Source organism: Scyliorhinus torazame, chromosome 22, assembly GCF_047496885.1.
Source record: "Scyliorhinus torazame isolate Kashiwa2021f chromosome 22, sScyTor2.1, whole genome shotgun sequence".
Lineage (NCBI taxonomy): Eukaryota > Metazoa > Chordata > Chondrichthyes > Carcharhiniformes > Scyliorhinidae > Scyliorhinus > Scyliorhinus torazame.
Window position 1 is genome coordinate 17,580,093 of NC_092728.1, and position 14,851 is coordinate 17,594,943.

The 14,851-nt window shown below is 61.0% G+C and overlaps 1 protein-coding gene across 2 annotated transcripts in view; it reads right to left on the reverse strand.

Annotated features, from left to right (window-relative positions):
* Positions 1-11,412, reverse strand: part of LOC140398939 (uncharacterized) — a 110,938-nt gene extending 99,526 nt beyond the window's left edge. The window contains exon 1 of one of the 2 annotated variants that reach the window (XM_072487930.1): positions 10,533-11,412. In XM_072487930.1, coding sequence (XP_072344031.1) covers positions 10,533-10,770 — 238 coding nt within the window. In that variant the 5' untranslated portion in view covers positions 10,771-11,412. The remainder of the gene's footprint in view (positions 1-10,532) is intronic. The other variant, XM_072487929.1, reaches the window with a different exon arrangement.
* Positions 11,413-14,851: the final 3,439 nt, after the last annotated feature.

A 14,851-nucleotide genomic window follows, 5' to 3' on the forward strand; every position in this document is an offset into this window, starting at 1 on the left:
GCGGAGCCAGCCACCTTTATACCGAGCCCGAGGAGAGGCGGAGTCAGCCACCTTTATACCGAGCCCGAGGGGAGGCGGAGCCAGCCACCTTTATACCGGGCCCGAGGGGAGGCGGAGCCAGCCACCTTTATACCGTGTCCGAGGGGAGGCGGAGTCAGCCACCTTTATACCGGGCCCGAGGGGAGGCGGAGTCAGCCACCTTTATACCGGGCCCGAGGATAGGCGGAGACCAGCGACCTTTATACCGAGCCCGAGGGGAGGCGGAGCCAGCCACCTTTATACCGAGCCCGAGGGGAGGCGGAGCCAGCCACCTTTATACCGGGCCCGAGGGGAGGCGGAGCCAGCCACCTTTATACCGTGTCCGAGGGGAGGCGGAGTCAGCCACCTTTATACCGGGCCCGAGGGGAGGCGGAGTCAGCCACCTTTATACCGAGCCCGAGGAGAGGCGGAGACCAGCGACGTTTATACCGAGCCCGTGGGGAGGCGGAGCCAGCCACCTTTATAAAGAGACCGATTGGAGGCGGAGCCAGCCACCTTTATACCCAGCCCGAGGGGAGGCGGAGTCAGCCACCTTTATACCCAGCCCGAGGAGAGGCGGAGACAGCCACCTTTATACCGAGCCCGAGGGGAGGCGGAGACCAGCCAACTTTATACCGAGCCCGAGGGGAGGCGGAGTCAGCCACCTTTATGCCCAGCCCGAGGAGAGGCGGAGCCAGCCACCTTTATACCCAGCCCGAGGGGAGGCGGAGCCAGCCACCTTTATACCCAGCCCGAGGAGAGGCGGAGACCAGCGACCTTTATACCGAGCCCGAGGGGAGGCGGAGTCAGCCACCTTTATGCCGAGCCCGAGGGGAGGCGGAGTCAGCCACCTTTATACCCAGCCCGAGGAGAGGCGGAGCCAGCCACCTTTATACCCAGCCCGAGGGGAGGCGGAGCCAGCCACCTTTATACCCAGTCCGAGGAGAGGCGGAGACCAGCGACCTTTATACCGAGCCCGAGGGGAGGCGGAGACCAGCCAACTTTATACCGGGCCCGAGGGGAGGCGGAGCCAGTCACCATTATACCGAGCCCGAGGGGAGGCGGAGCCAGCCACCTTTATACCGAGCCCGAGGAGAGGCGGAGTCAGCCACCTTTATACCGAGCCCGAGGGGAGGCGGAGCCAGCCACCTTTATACCGGGCCCGAGGGGAGGTGGAGCCAGCCACCTTTATACCGTGTCCGAGGGGAGGCGGAGTCAGCCACCTTTATACCGGGCCCGAGGGGAGGCGGAGTCAGCCACCTTTATACCGGGCCCGAGGATAGGCGGAGACCAGCGACCTTTATACCGAGCCCGAGGGGAGGCGGAGCCAGCCACCTTCATACCGAGCCCGAGGAGAGGCGGAGACCAGCGACGTTTATACCGAGCCCGTGGGGAGGCGGAGCCAGCCACCTTTATACCGAGCCCGAGGAGAGGCGGAGCGAGCCTCCTTTATAAAGAGACCGAGGGGAGGCGGAGCCAGCCACCTTTATACCGGGCCCGAGGGGAGGCGGAGCCAGCCACCTTTATACCGGACCCGAGGGGAGGCGGAGCCAGCCACCTTTATACCCAGCCCGAGGAGAGGCGGAGCCAGCCACCTTTATCCCGAGCCCGAGGAGAGGCGGAGACCAGCGACCTTTATACCGAGCCCGAGGGGAGGCGGAGACCAGCCAACTTTATACCGGCACGAGGGGAGGCGGAGCCAGTCACCATTATACCGAGCCCGAGGGGAGGCGGAGCCAGCCACCTTTATACCGGGCCCGAGGGGAGGCGGAGTCAGCCACCTTTATACCGAGCCCGAGGGGAGGCGGAGCCAGCCACCATTATACCGAGCCCGAGGAGAGGCGGAGTCAGCCACCTTTATACCCAGCCCGAGGAGAGGCGGAGTCAGCCACCTTTATACCGAGCCCGAGGGGAGGCGGAGCCAGCCACCTTTATACCGGGCCCGAGGGGAGGCGGAGCCAGCTACCTTTATACCAGGCCCGAGGGGAGGCGGAGTCAGCCACCTTTATACCGTGTCCGAGGAGAGGCGGAACCAGCCACCTTTATACCGAGCCCGAGGGGTGGCGGAGCCAGCCACCTTTATACCGGGCCCGAGGGGAGGCGGAGCCAGCCACCTTTATACCTGGCCCGAGGAGAGCTGGAGTCAGCCACCTTTATACAGGGCCCGAGGGGAGGCGGAGCCAGCCACCTTTATACCGAGCCCGAGGAGAGGCGGAGTCAGCCACCTTTATACCGAGCCCGAGGGGAGGCGGAGCCAGCCACCTTTATACCGAGCCCGAGGGGAGGCGGAGCCAGCCGCCTTTATACCGAGGCGGAGGAGAGGCGGAGCCAGCCACCTTTATAAAGAGAACGAGGGGAGGCGGAGCCAGCCACCTTTATACCGGGCCCGAGGAGAGGCGGAGCCAGCCACCTTTATACCGGGCCCGAGGAGAAGCGGAGACCAGCGACCTTTATACCGAGCCCGAGGGGAGGCGGAGCCAGCCACCTTTATACCGAGCCCGAGGGGGGGCGGAGCCAGCCGCCTTTATACCGAGCCCGAGGAGAGGCGGAGCGAGCCACCTTTATAAAGAGACCGAGGGGAGGCGGAGCCAGCCACCTTTATACCGGGCCAGAGGAGAGGCGGAGCCAGCCACCTTTATACCGAGCCCGAGGAGAGGCGGAGACCAGCGACCTTTATACCGGGCCCGAGGAGAGGCGGAGACCAGCGACCTTTATACTGAGCCCGAGGGGAGGCGGAGCCAGCGACCTTCATACCGAGCCCGAGGGGAGGCGGAGACCAGCCAACTTTATACCGGGCACGAGGGGAGGCGGAGCCAGTCACCATTATACCGAGCCCGAGGGGAGGCGGAGACAGCCACCATTATACCGAGCCCGAGGGGAGGCGGAGTCAGCCACCTTTATACCGAGCCCGAGGGGAGGCGGAGCCAGCCACCTTTATACCGAGCTCGAGGAGAGGCGGAGTCAGCCACCTTTATACCGAGCCCGAGGGGAGGCGGAGCCAGCCACCTTTATACCGGGCCCGAGGGGAGGCGGAGCCAGCTACCTTTATACCAGGCCCGAGGGGAGGCGGAGTCAGCCACCTTTATACCGTGTCCGAGGAGAGGCGGAGAGAGCCACTTTTATACCGAGCCCGAGGGGAGGCGGAGCCAGCCACCTTTATACCGGGCCCGAGGGGAGGCGGAGCCAGCCACCTTTATACCGGGCCCGAGTAGAGCTGGAGTCAGCCACCTTTATACAGGGCCCGAGGGGAGGCGGAGCCAGCCACCTTTATACCGGGCCCGAGGCGAGGCGGAGCCAGCCACCTTTATACCGGGCCCGAGGGGAGGCGGAGCCAGCCCCCTTTATACCGAGCCCGAGGGGAGGCGGAGCCAGCCACCTTTATACCGGGCCTGAGGGGAGGCGGAGCCAGCCACCTTTATACCGGGCCCGAGGAGAGGCGGAGCCAGCCACCTTTATACCGAGCCCGAGGGGAGGCGGAGCCAGCCACCTTTATACCAGGCCCGAGGGGAGGCGGAGACAGACACCTTTATACCGGGCCCGAGGGGAGGCGGAGGCAGACACCTTTATACCCAGCCCAAGGGGAGGCTGAGTCTGCCACCTTTATACCGGGCCCGAGGGGAGGCGGAGCCAGCCACCTTCATACCGGGCCCGAGGGGAGGCGGAGCCAGCCACCTTTATACCGGGCCCGAGGGGAGGCGGAGCCAGCCACATTTATACCGGGCCCGAGAGGAGCTGGAGCCAGCCACCTTTATACCGAGCCCGAGGAGAGCTGGAGCCAGCCACCTTCATACCGAGCCCGAGGGGAGGCGGAGCCAGCCACCTTTATACCGGGCCCGAGGAGAGCTGGAGCCAGCCACCTTCATACCGAGCCCGAGGAGAGCTGGAGCCAGCCACCTTCATACCGAGCCCGAGGGCAGGCGGAGCCAGCTACCTTCATACCGAGCCCGAGGAGAGGTGGAGCCAGCCACCTTTATACCGGGCCCGAGGGGAGGCGGAGCCAGCCACCTTTATACCGGGCCCGAGGAGAGGCGGAGTCAGCCACCTTTATACCCAGCCCGAGGAGAGGCGGAGTCAGCCACCTTTATACCGAGCCTGAGGGGAGGCGGAGCCAGCCACCTTTATACCGGGCCCGAGGGGAGGCGGAGCCAGCTACCTTTATACCAGGCCCGAGGGGAGGCGGAGTCAGCCACCTTTATACCGTGTCCGAGGAGAGGCGGAACCAGCCACCTTTATACCGAGCCCGAGGGGAGGCGGAGCCAGCCACCTTTATACCGGGCCCGAGGGGAGGCGGAGCCAGCCACCTTTATACCGGGCCCGAGGAGAGCTGGAGTCAGCCACCTTTATACAGGGCCCGAGGGGAGGCGGAGCCAGCCACCTTTATACCGAGCCCGAGGAGAGGCGGAGTCAGCCACCTTTATACCGAGCCCGAGGGGAGGCGGAGCCAGCCACCTTTATACCGAGCCCGAGGGGAGGCGGAGCCAGCCACCTTTATACCGAGGCGGAGGAGAGGCGGAGCCAGCCACCTTTATAAAGAGAACGAGGGGAGGCGGAGCCAGCCACCTTTATACCGGGCCCGAGGAGAGGCGGAGCCAGCCACCTTTATACCGGGCCCGAGGAGAAGCGGAGACCAGCGACCTTTATACCGAGCCCGAGGGGAGGCGGAGCCAGCCACCTTTATACCGAGCCCGAGGGGGGGCGGAGCCAGCCGCCTTTATACCGAGCCCGAGGAGAGGCGGAGCGAGCCACCTTTATAAAGAGACCGAGGGGAGGCGGAGCCAGCCACCTTTATACCGGGCCCGAGGAGAGGCGGAGCCAGCCACCTTTATACCGAGCCCGAGGAGAGGCGGAGACCAGCGACCTTTATACCGAGCCCGAGGGGAGGCGGAGCCAGCGACCTTTATACTGGGCCCGAGGAGAGGCGGAGCCAGCCACCTTTATGCCGAGCCCGAGGAGAGGCGGAGACCAGCGACCTTTATACTGAGCCCGAGGGGAGGCGGAGCCAGCGACCTTCATACCGAGCCCGAGGGGAGGCGGAGACCAGCCAACTTTATACCGGGCACGAGGGGAGACGGAGCCAGTCACCATTATACCGAGCCCGAGGGGAGGCGGAGCCAGCCACCATTATACCGAGCCCGAGGGGAGGCGGAGCCAGCCACCTTTATACCGGGCCCGAGGGGAGGCGGAGTCAGCCACCTTTATACCGGGCCCGAGGGGAGGCGGAGCCAGCTACCTTTATACCAGGCCCGAGGGGAGGCGGAGTCAGCCACCTTTATACCGTGTCCGAGGAGAGGCGGAGAGAGCCACTTTTATACCGAGCCCGAGGGGAGGCGGAGCCAGCCACCTTTATACCGGGCCCGAGGGGAGGCGGAGCCAGCCACCTTTATACCGGGCCCGAGTAGAGCTGGAGTCAGCCACCTTTATACAGGGCCCGAGGGGAGGCGGAGCCAGCCACCTTTATACCGGGCCCGAGGCGAGGCGGAGCCAGCCACCTTTATACCGGGCCCGAGGGGAGGCGGAGCCAGCCCCCTTTATACCGAGCCCGAGGGGAGGCGGAGCCAGCCACCTTTATACCGGGCCTGAGGGGAGGCGGAGCCAGCCACCTTTATACCCAGCCCGAGAGAAGGCGGAGCCAGCCACCTTCATACCGGGCCCGAGGGGAGGCGGAGCCAGCCACCTTTATACCGGGCCCGTGGGGAGGCGGAGCCAGCCACCTTTATACCGGGCCCGAGGAGAGGCGGAGCCAGCCACCTTTATACCGGGCCCGAGGGGAGGCGGTGCCAGCCACCTTCATACCGGGCCCGAGGAGAGGCGGGGCCAGCCACCTTTATACCGAGCCCGATGGGAGGCGGAGCCAGCCACCTTTATACCGTGTCCGAGGGGAGGCGGAGCCAACCACCTTTATACCGGGCCCGAGGGGAGGCGGAGCCAGCCACCTTTATACTGGGCCCGAGGGGAGGCGGAGCCAGCCACCTTTATACCGGGCCCGAGGGGAGGCGGAGCCAGCCACCTTTATATCGGGCCCGAGGGGAGGCGGAGCCAGCCACCTTTATACTAGGCCCGAGCGGAGGCGGAGCCAGCCACCTTTATACCGAGCCCGAGGGGCGGTGGAACCTGCCACCTTCATACCGAACCCGAGGGGAGGCGGAGCCAGCCACCTTTATAAAGAGACCGAGGGGAGGCGGAGCCAGCCACCTTTATACCGGGCCAGAGGAGAGGCGGAGCCAGCCACCTTTATACCGAGCCCGAGGAGAGGCGGAGACCAGCGACCTTTATACCGGGCCCGAGGAGAGGCGGAGACCAGCGACCTTTATACTGAGCCCGAGGGGAGGCGGAGCCAGCGACCTTCATACCGAGCCCGAGGGGAGGCGGAGACCAGCCAACTTTATACCGGGCACGAGGGGAGGCGGAGCCAGTCACCATTATACCGAGCCCGAGGGGAGGCGGAGACAGCCACCATTATACCGAGCCCGAGGGGAGGCGGAGTCAGCCACCTTTATACCGAGCCCGAGGGGAGGCGGAGCCAGCCACCTTTATACCGAGCTCGAGGAGAGGCGGAGTCAGCCACCTTTATACCGAGCCCGAGGGGAGGCGGAGCCAGCCACCTTTATACCGGGCCCGAGGGGAGGCGGAGCCAGCTACCTTTATACCAGGCCCGAGGGGAGGCGGAGTCAGCCACCTTTATACCGTGTCCGAGGAGAGGCGGAGAGAGCCACTTTTATACCGAGCCCGAGGGGAGGCGGAGCCAGCCACCTTTATACCGGGCCCGAGGGGAGGCGGAGCCAGCCACCTTTATACCGGGCCCGAGTAGAGCTGGAGTCAGCCACCTTTATACAGGGCCCGAGGGGAGGCGGAGCCAGCCACCTTTATACCGGGCCCGAGGCGAGGCGGAGCCAGCCACCTTTATACCGGGCCCGAGGGGAGGCGGAGCCAGCCCCCTTTATACCGAGCCCGAGGGGAGGCGGAGCCAGCCACCTTTATACCGGGCCCGAGGGGAGGCGGAGCCAGCCACCTTTATACCGGGCCCGAGTAGAGCTGGAGTCAGCCACCTTTATACAGGGCCCGAGGGGAGGCGGAGCCAGCCACCTTTATACCGGGCCCGAGGCGAGGCGGAGCCAGCCACCTTTATACCGGGCCCGAGGGGAGGCGGAGCCAGCCCCCTTTATACCGAGCCCGAGGGGAGGCGGAGCCAGCCACCTTTATACCGGGCCTGAGGGGAGGCGGAGCCAGCCACCTTTATACCCAGCCCGAGAGAAGGCGGAGCCAGCCACCTTCATACCGGGCCCGAGGGGAGGCGGAGCCAGCCACCTTTATACCGGGCCCGTGGGGAGGCGGAGCCAGCCACCTTTATACCGGGCCCGAGGAGAGGCGGAGCCAGCCACCTTTATACCGGGCCCGAGGGGAGGCGGTGCCAGCCACCTTCATACCGGGCCCGAGGAGAGGCGGGGCCAGCCACCTTTATACCGAGCCCGATGGGAGGCGGAGCCAGCCACCTTTATACCGTGTCCGAGGGGAGGCGGAGCCAACCACCTTTATACCGGGCCCGAGGGGAGGCGGAGCCAGCCACCTTTATACTGGGCCCGAGGGGAGGCGGAGCCAGCCACCTTTATACCGGGCCCGAGGGGAGGCGGAGCCAGCCACCTTTATATCGGGCCCGAGGGGAGGCGGAGCCAGCCACCTTTATACTGGGCCCGAGCGGAGGCGGAGCCAGCCACCTTTATACCGAGCCCGAGGGGCGGTGGAACCTGCCACCTTCATACCGAACCCGAGGGGAGGCGGAGCCAGCCACCTTTATAAAGAGACCGAGGGGAGGCGGAGCCAGCCACCTTTATACCGGGCCAGAGGAGAGGCGGAGCCAGCCACCTTTATACCGAGCCCGAGGAGAGGCGGAGACCAGCGACCTTTATACCGGGCCCGAGGAGAGGCGGAGACCAGCGACCTTTATACTGAGCCCGAGGGGAGGCGGAGCCAGCGACCTTCATACCGAGCCCGAGGGGAGGCGGAGACCAGCCAACTTTATACCGGGCACGAGGGGAGGCGGAGCCAGTCACCATTATACCGAGCCCGAGGGGAGGCGGAGACAGCCACCATTATACCGAGCCCGAGGGGAGGCGGAGTCAGCCACCTTTATACCGAGCCCGAGGGGAGGCGGAGCCAGCCACCTTTATACCGAGCTCGAGGAGAGGCGGAGTCAGCCACCTTTATACCGAGCCCGAGGGGAGGCGGAGCCAGCCACCTTTATACCGAGCCCGAGGGGAGGTGGAGCCAGCCACCTTCATACCGGGCCCGAGGGGAGGCGGAGCCAGCCACCTTTATACCGGGCCTGAGGGAAGGTGGAGCCAGCAGGCAGTGGTTTACCACATTACATATAATACAGGGGCAGTTTACCAGAATACACATATTATATACTACAGTGGTTCGGAGCCAGCAGGGACAAGCCCAGGCATGTAGCAATACAAATGTACAATTAATACAGTGGTTTACCACAGAGAGAGAGTGAGAGAGACAGAGAGAGAGACAGATAGAAAGAGGGAGAGACAAAGGGATGGAGTGAGAGAGCGAGAGCGAGACAGCGAGAGAGAGAGATAGAGACAGAGAGCGAGTCAGAGAGGGACAGAGAGAGGGAGAGATAGAGAGAGAGAGAGAGACAAAGAGAGAGAGTGAGAGAGCGAGAAAGAGAGAGAGATAGAGACAGAGAGTGAGTCAGAGAGAGACAGAGAGAGCGAGGAAGCAAGTGAGAGAGAGACAGAGCTAGACAGAGAGAGCGAACGAGCGAGTGAGCGAGAGAGAGACAAGAGAGCGAGCGAGAGAGAGATTGAGGCACGATCAATTTGGCTGGAGACGAAGTTGAATCCAAACTGAGGCTTTATTAGTATCTGAAGTGTGGCCTCCCACAGCAGCTGACGAAATGGCTGCGAGCTGGAGGCCACGCATATTTATAACCCGGCTCCTGGGCGGAGCTAGCATGCAGGGGCCCAGGTGAACCTGTAGTGCAGGTTCTACCGTACAACCCTTAATATAGGAACGCAGTGGTTTACCACAGCGAGAGAGAGACAGAGAGAGACACACACACACACACACACAGAGGAGGCTCCTGTGGAGATGTGCATGGATTCTGAAGGAGAATTTTCAAATTAACATTTCACAGTTTATGCACAAAAGCAGAGTTTATCAAAATTAAAACAGAAAACCCCAACTGATAGATGTACACAGGAGAGGCCCATTCAGCCCCTCTCGAGCCTGTTACTCAGGACCAGGAGGAGGCCCATTCAGCCCCTCTCGAGCCTGTTACTCAGGACCAGGAGGAGGCCCATTCAGCCCCTCTCGAGCCTGTTACTCAGGACCAGGAGGAGGACCATTCAGCCCCTCTCGTGCCTGTTATACAGGAACAGGAGCAGGCCCATTCAGCCCCTCTCGAGCCTGTTACTCAGGACCAGGAGGAGGCCCATTTAGCCCCTATCGAGCCTGTTACACAGGAACAGGAACATGACCATTCAGCCCCTCTCGAGCCTGTTACTCAGGACCAGGAGGAGGCCCAATTTCAGCCCCTCTCCAGCCTGTTACACAGGAACAGGAGAGGCCCATTCAGCCCCTCTCGAGCCTGTTACTCAGGACCAGGAGGAGGCCCATTCAGCCCCTCTCGAGCCTGTTACTCAGGACCAGGAGGAGGCCCATTCAGCCCCTCTCGAGCCTGTTACTCAGGACCAGGAGGAGGACCATTCAGCCCCTCTCGTGCCTGTTATACAGGAACAGGAGCAGGCCCATTCAGCCCCTCTCGAGCCTGTTACTCAGGACCAGGAGGAGGCCCATTTAGCCCCTATCGAGCCTGTTACACAGGAACAGGAACATGACCATTCAGCCCCTCTCGAGCCTGTTACTCAGGACCAGGAGGAGGCCCAATTTCAGCCCCTCTCAAGCCTGTTACACAGGAACAGGAACAGGACCATTCAGCCCCTCTCGAGCCTGTTACACAGGAACAGGAGGAGGCCCATTCAGCCCCTCACAAGCCTGTTACACAGGAACAGGAACAGGACCATTCAGCCCCTCTCGAGCCTGTTACTCAGGACCAGGAGGAGGCCCATTCAGCCCCTCTCAAGCCTGTTACACAGGAACAGGACCATTCAGCCCCTCTCGAGCCTGTTACTCAGGACCAGGAGGAGGCCCATTCAGCCCCTCTCAAGCCTGTTACACAGGAACAGGAACAGGACCATTCAGCCCCTATCATGCCTGTTACACAGGAACAGGAACAGGACCAGTCAGCCCCTCTCGAGCCTGCTACACAGGAACAGGAGGAGGACCATTCAGCCCCTCTCCTGCCTGTTACACAGGAACAGGCCCATTCAGCCCTTCTCGAGCCTGTTACACAGGGACAGGAGGGGGCCTTCTCTCCCGTGGAATTAATTCTGTCCTTCCATCAGATCACAGCTCAACCTTTTCTCAAAACAATCTCCCTGCCCTGACCCGTGGCCCTGAATGAAAACTGGATGCAGCTGAACAGGAGGAGAACTTTATCTTACCTGTGGCGGGCCCGGGGCTGGATGGGGCTTTCCGGATCTTTCCCACTCTGCCAGGCCGTGGGCCATCTTCATCCGGGAGCCTCCGGGTGGGGCCCAGGTTGGGCGGGCGCCCCGTGGCCCTGGGGGTCAGCGGCCCCCTCCACCTGATGAGGCGCTGCCGTGAATCGTGACCCCCGGTGTCACAGTGGAGTAGTCCGCACAGGCAGCTGGCAAACGCAGTGAGAAGCCCCCACCTCATCTCTCGACCCCTTTTCTCAGTCGGTGTCGACCAGTTCCCGCGGTTCCAAACCCGCCAAATACTCTCTCTTTTGCTGTCTCTCTCTCTCTGGATCACACTCTCTCTCTCTTACTCTCAGTCGCTCTACCTCTCTTTCACTCTTCACCCTCTCTCTGTTTCTCTATCTCACAATCACTCCATCTCCCTGCCTTTCAATCCCTCCCTGTCTCGATGACGCGCCCTCTGTCACTGGCTCCCTCTCTCACTCTCTCTTCCTCTCTCGCCTTCTATCTCTTTCTCACACTCTGTTTTTCTCTCTCTGTCTCACTGTGGCTTTTCCGTAGTCTCTCCCTCTCTCCCAGTCTCTTTCTCCTCGTCTCTCACTATCTCTCCCCCTTTCTATCCTTTTTTCTTTGCCTGTCTCTCTCTCTCTAGATCTCCCCGTCTTTTTCACTCTCTATCGCTCCCCCCTCTGTGTATCTCTTGCTGTTACGTCTCTTCGCTCTCTCTCCGTCCTTCACTTTCTCTCTCCAGTCTATCCCTCACTCAATCTCTACACGCTTTTCTCTCGCTCTCTCTCTATCTGCCGCTCTCCTCGCTCCGTCTCCCTCTCTCCCTTTCCCCTCTCTCTCTCTCCGTCACTCGCACAATGCCCTCACGGTTCTGGGCTCTCCTTCCCCTCCCTCTCTCCCACCCGCCCCCTCCCACAGCAAACCCAGCCCCGTCCCCCAGGGTAGCCAAGCTGCGGCCCGTCTCGTCCAACCCGCTCCGGCCTACCGTCTCGCCCGGCCCCTTCCTCCTGAAAGGCCGGCGCCGCAGGATAAAACGTGCGACGCAAGAAGAACTTCTTCAATTGACTTCTTGGAAGGGAGCAGCGAGCGAGGGTGAGAGACTGAGAGAGAAAGAAAACTGCGAGGGCGATCAGATTTTGTGTGGAAGAATTTGTTTTTTTTTCCCTTTTAAAAGGTTTACACACAGTTGCGTTTGTGAGTGGGTAACCTGGGCCGCCCACCCAATGGCGAGGCCGGGACCTGGTTCAGGCCTCGGGACTAGGCCTCGATGAATGGAAGCACTGTGTTCTGGAAGCTTCCCTTCGCCCAGGTACCATCGAGCAGAATGTCGACAGGCTGGGAGCGGATGTCTGTCGAACAATGTCCCTATTCACCAGTTCTCACGGACCTCTGAAGGTGAAAGGCTTGAAAAATAAACGTTAAGACGCCACGTGGAAGTGGGGAAGGCAGCCTCTGGCTGAGGCCAGCTTGAGCAAGGGCCTCGTGTCAAGAAGATCTCCGAACCCCAAACCACCTCCTCCCCCCACCCACACACACCATTCCAACTTAGACCATAAGACATAGGAGCAGAATTAGGCCACTCGGCCCATCGAGTCTGCTCCGCCATTCAATCATGGCTGATATTTTCTCATCCCCATTCTCCTGCCTTCTCCCCATAACCCCTGATCCCCTTATTAATCAAGAACCTATCTATCTCTGTCTCGAAGACACTCAGTGATTTGGCCTCCACAGCCTTCTGCGGCAAAGAGTTCCACAGATTCACCAACCTCTGGATGAAGAAATTCCTCCTCATCTCTGTTTTAAAGGATCGTCCCTTTAATCTGAGATGGTGTCCTCTGGTTCCAGTTTTTCCTACAAGTGGAAACATCCTCTCCACGTCCACTCTATCCAGGCCTCGCAGTATCCTGTAAGTTTCAATCAGATCCCCTCTCATCCGTCTAAACTCCAACAAATACAGACCCAGAGTCCTCAAACATACGAGCAGCACGGTAGCATAGTGGTTAGCACAGTTGCTTCACAGCTCCAGGGTCCCGGGTTTGATTCCCCGTCTGTGCGGAGTCTGCACGTTCTCCCCGCGTGTGCGTGCGTTTCCTCCGGGTGCTCCGGTTTCCCCCCACAGTCCAAAGACGCACAGGTTAGATGGATTGGCCGTCATGCATTGTCCTTAGTGTCCAAAAAGGTTAAGTGGGGTTTGCTGGGTTACAGGGATAGGGTAGAGGCTTGAGTAGGGTGCTCTTTGTAAGGGCCGGAGCAGACTCGATGGGCCGAATGGCCTCCTTCTGCACTGTAAATGCTATGGTTCTATGACACACGCTCTTCATTCCAGGGATCATTCTTGTGAACTGGGAAATCTATCGGCCGTTCGTTCACTGCTGCTGGGTCAGAATCCCAGAACTCCCTCCCTAACAGCACTGTGGGTGTACCTACACCGCAGCGGGGCGAGGCGGGGGGGTGGCTGCAGCGGTTCAAGATGGCGGCTCACCCACCACCCCCTCGAGGGCCAATTACGACGGCCGAGGCAGCGACACATTCGCATCCCCGTGGAAGAGGTTTTTAAAAATGGCCGAGAGTGAGATGGTCAGGGTGGTGGACGCTCAGTCGATGGCGTTATGGGCGGCCGGGGGGGGGGGGGGGGGGGGGGGGGTACTAAGGATTGTCATGATATTCAAACACACACATCATGATGGACACACTAACAGGCAAATCAGAGTACACAACACCACAACCAATCACAGACAAGAACACCAACCACATAAAAAGCACGAGCACGACACCTGGAGGTCAGTAGGTCTGGGGAGAAGGAAGCATGAGAGAGCTGTTGAAACACCACAAGCAGGGAGCCCCCCACGTGCAGAGTGCAAAGACCAAGTTGTAAATAGTGAGTTTAAATAAACAAGTGTTGTACCATCTGCAACTGTGTTGGCTCTTCTGTGTGTTAGAACACCCAACACCACATGGTACAGGAGTGGATCGATACCTGCCTACCAACCTGCCATTCTGGACATGGACCACACCGGCAAACCGCAGCCGATGCAAGTCACGGGGAACCTAGGCACCAACTGGAAGCTCTACAGGCAGCGATTTGACCTGTACATCCGTGCCACCGAAAAACAGAATGTCTCGGATGATTCGAAGATTGCAATGCTCCTCTTCTACGCAGGCCCCCACCCAAATGATGTCTTTAATTCACTGGTGTTCGAGGAAGGCGAAAACCAGGCCAAATATGACACGGTCATCCTCAAAATGGACCAGCACTTTCAAACTGAAGTAAACGAAACTTTCGAAAGATACATCTTTCAGCAACGCCTGCAAGGTAAGGAGGAGCTTTTTCAACCCTTTTTGACGCACCTCCGGATTCTAGCGCAGTCCTGCGGTTACGGCACCACCACAGAGTCCATGATCAGGGACCAGATTGTTTTTGGCGTTGCCTCCAGTGGCCTACGCCAGCAGCTTCTTAAAATAAAGAGCCTTACCTTAGCGTCTGCTGTGGAAGCCTGTGTCCTCCATGAAAATGCTGCCTGCCGTTTTGCCCGATTTCAGGCGTCCGAGTTGGCACGGAGGGGGTCCCCAGCCGTCGAATCGGCAAGCCAGGCCGCCCACGACGTTGAACGCATCCAGGCCGTCGATTTCTTCCCGCCCCACGGCCCGGACGACAGCGGCCGCTTCCCGCGCTTTTCGCGGTCTCCCGCGCAGGTGCGCGCCAAGAATAACGGCCACAACGAGGGACGCACTGCGCAGGCGCGCCCACCGCAAGATCGCACTGCGCATGCGCAGTGGCGCAACGAACGCCGTGACGTCATGACGTGCAGCAAGTGTGGAGGTCTACACTTAAAAGGGCAATGTCCTGCAAAATACCAACAGTGCAACAGATGTGCCATGATAGGCCACTACGCAGCCCGCTGTCGTGCGGCTCAACCCATGGATCCGGCGCATCCTCGACAACCTCGCACACGAGTCAGGACCGTCCAGCCCACGCATCAAGACTTCCAGTTAAGTGATGCAGATGACCAGGATGACTTCAGAGTTGCCGTCATTGATGTCAACAAGGTCAATGCCATCAATCCAGACGATGAGTGGTGTGCCACCCTGACGGTCAACCGATCGCGCGTCGCCTTCCGTCTGGACACCGGCGCATCCGCCAACCTGATTGCTTACTCTGCAGTCCAGGCCATGAAGGTCAAACCACTCATCACACCATCCCGGCTTCAGATGGTTGACTATAACGGGAACGTTATCCCGTCCGTAGGATCTTGCCAGCTACAGGTGACTCACAAGGGGTACACGGCCACACTCCCCTTCGAAGTTGTGGG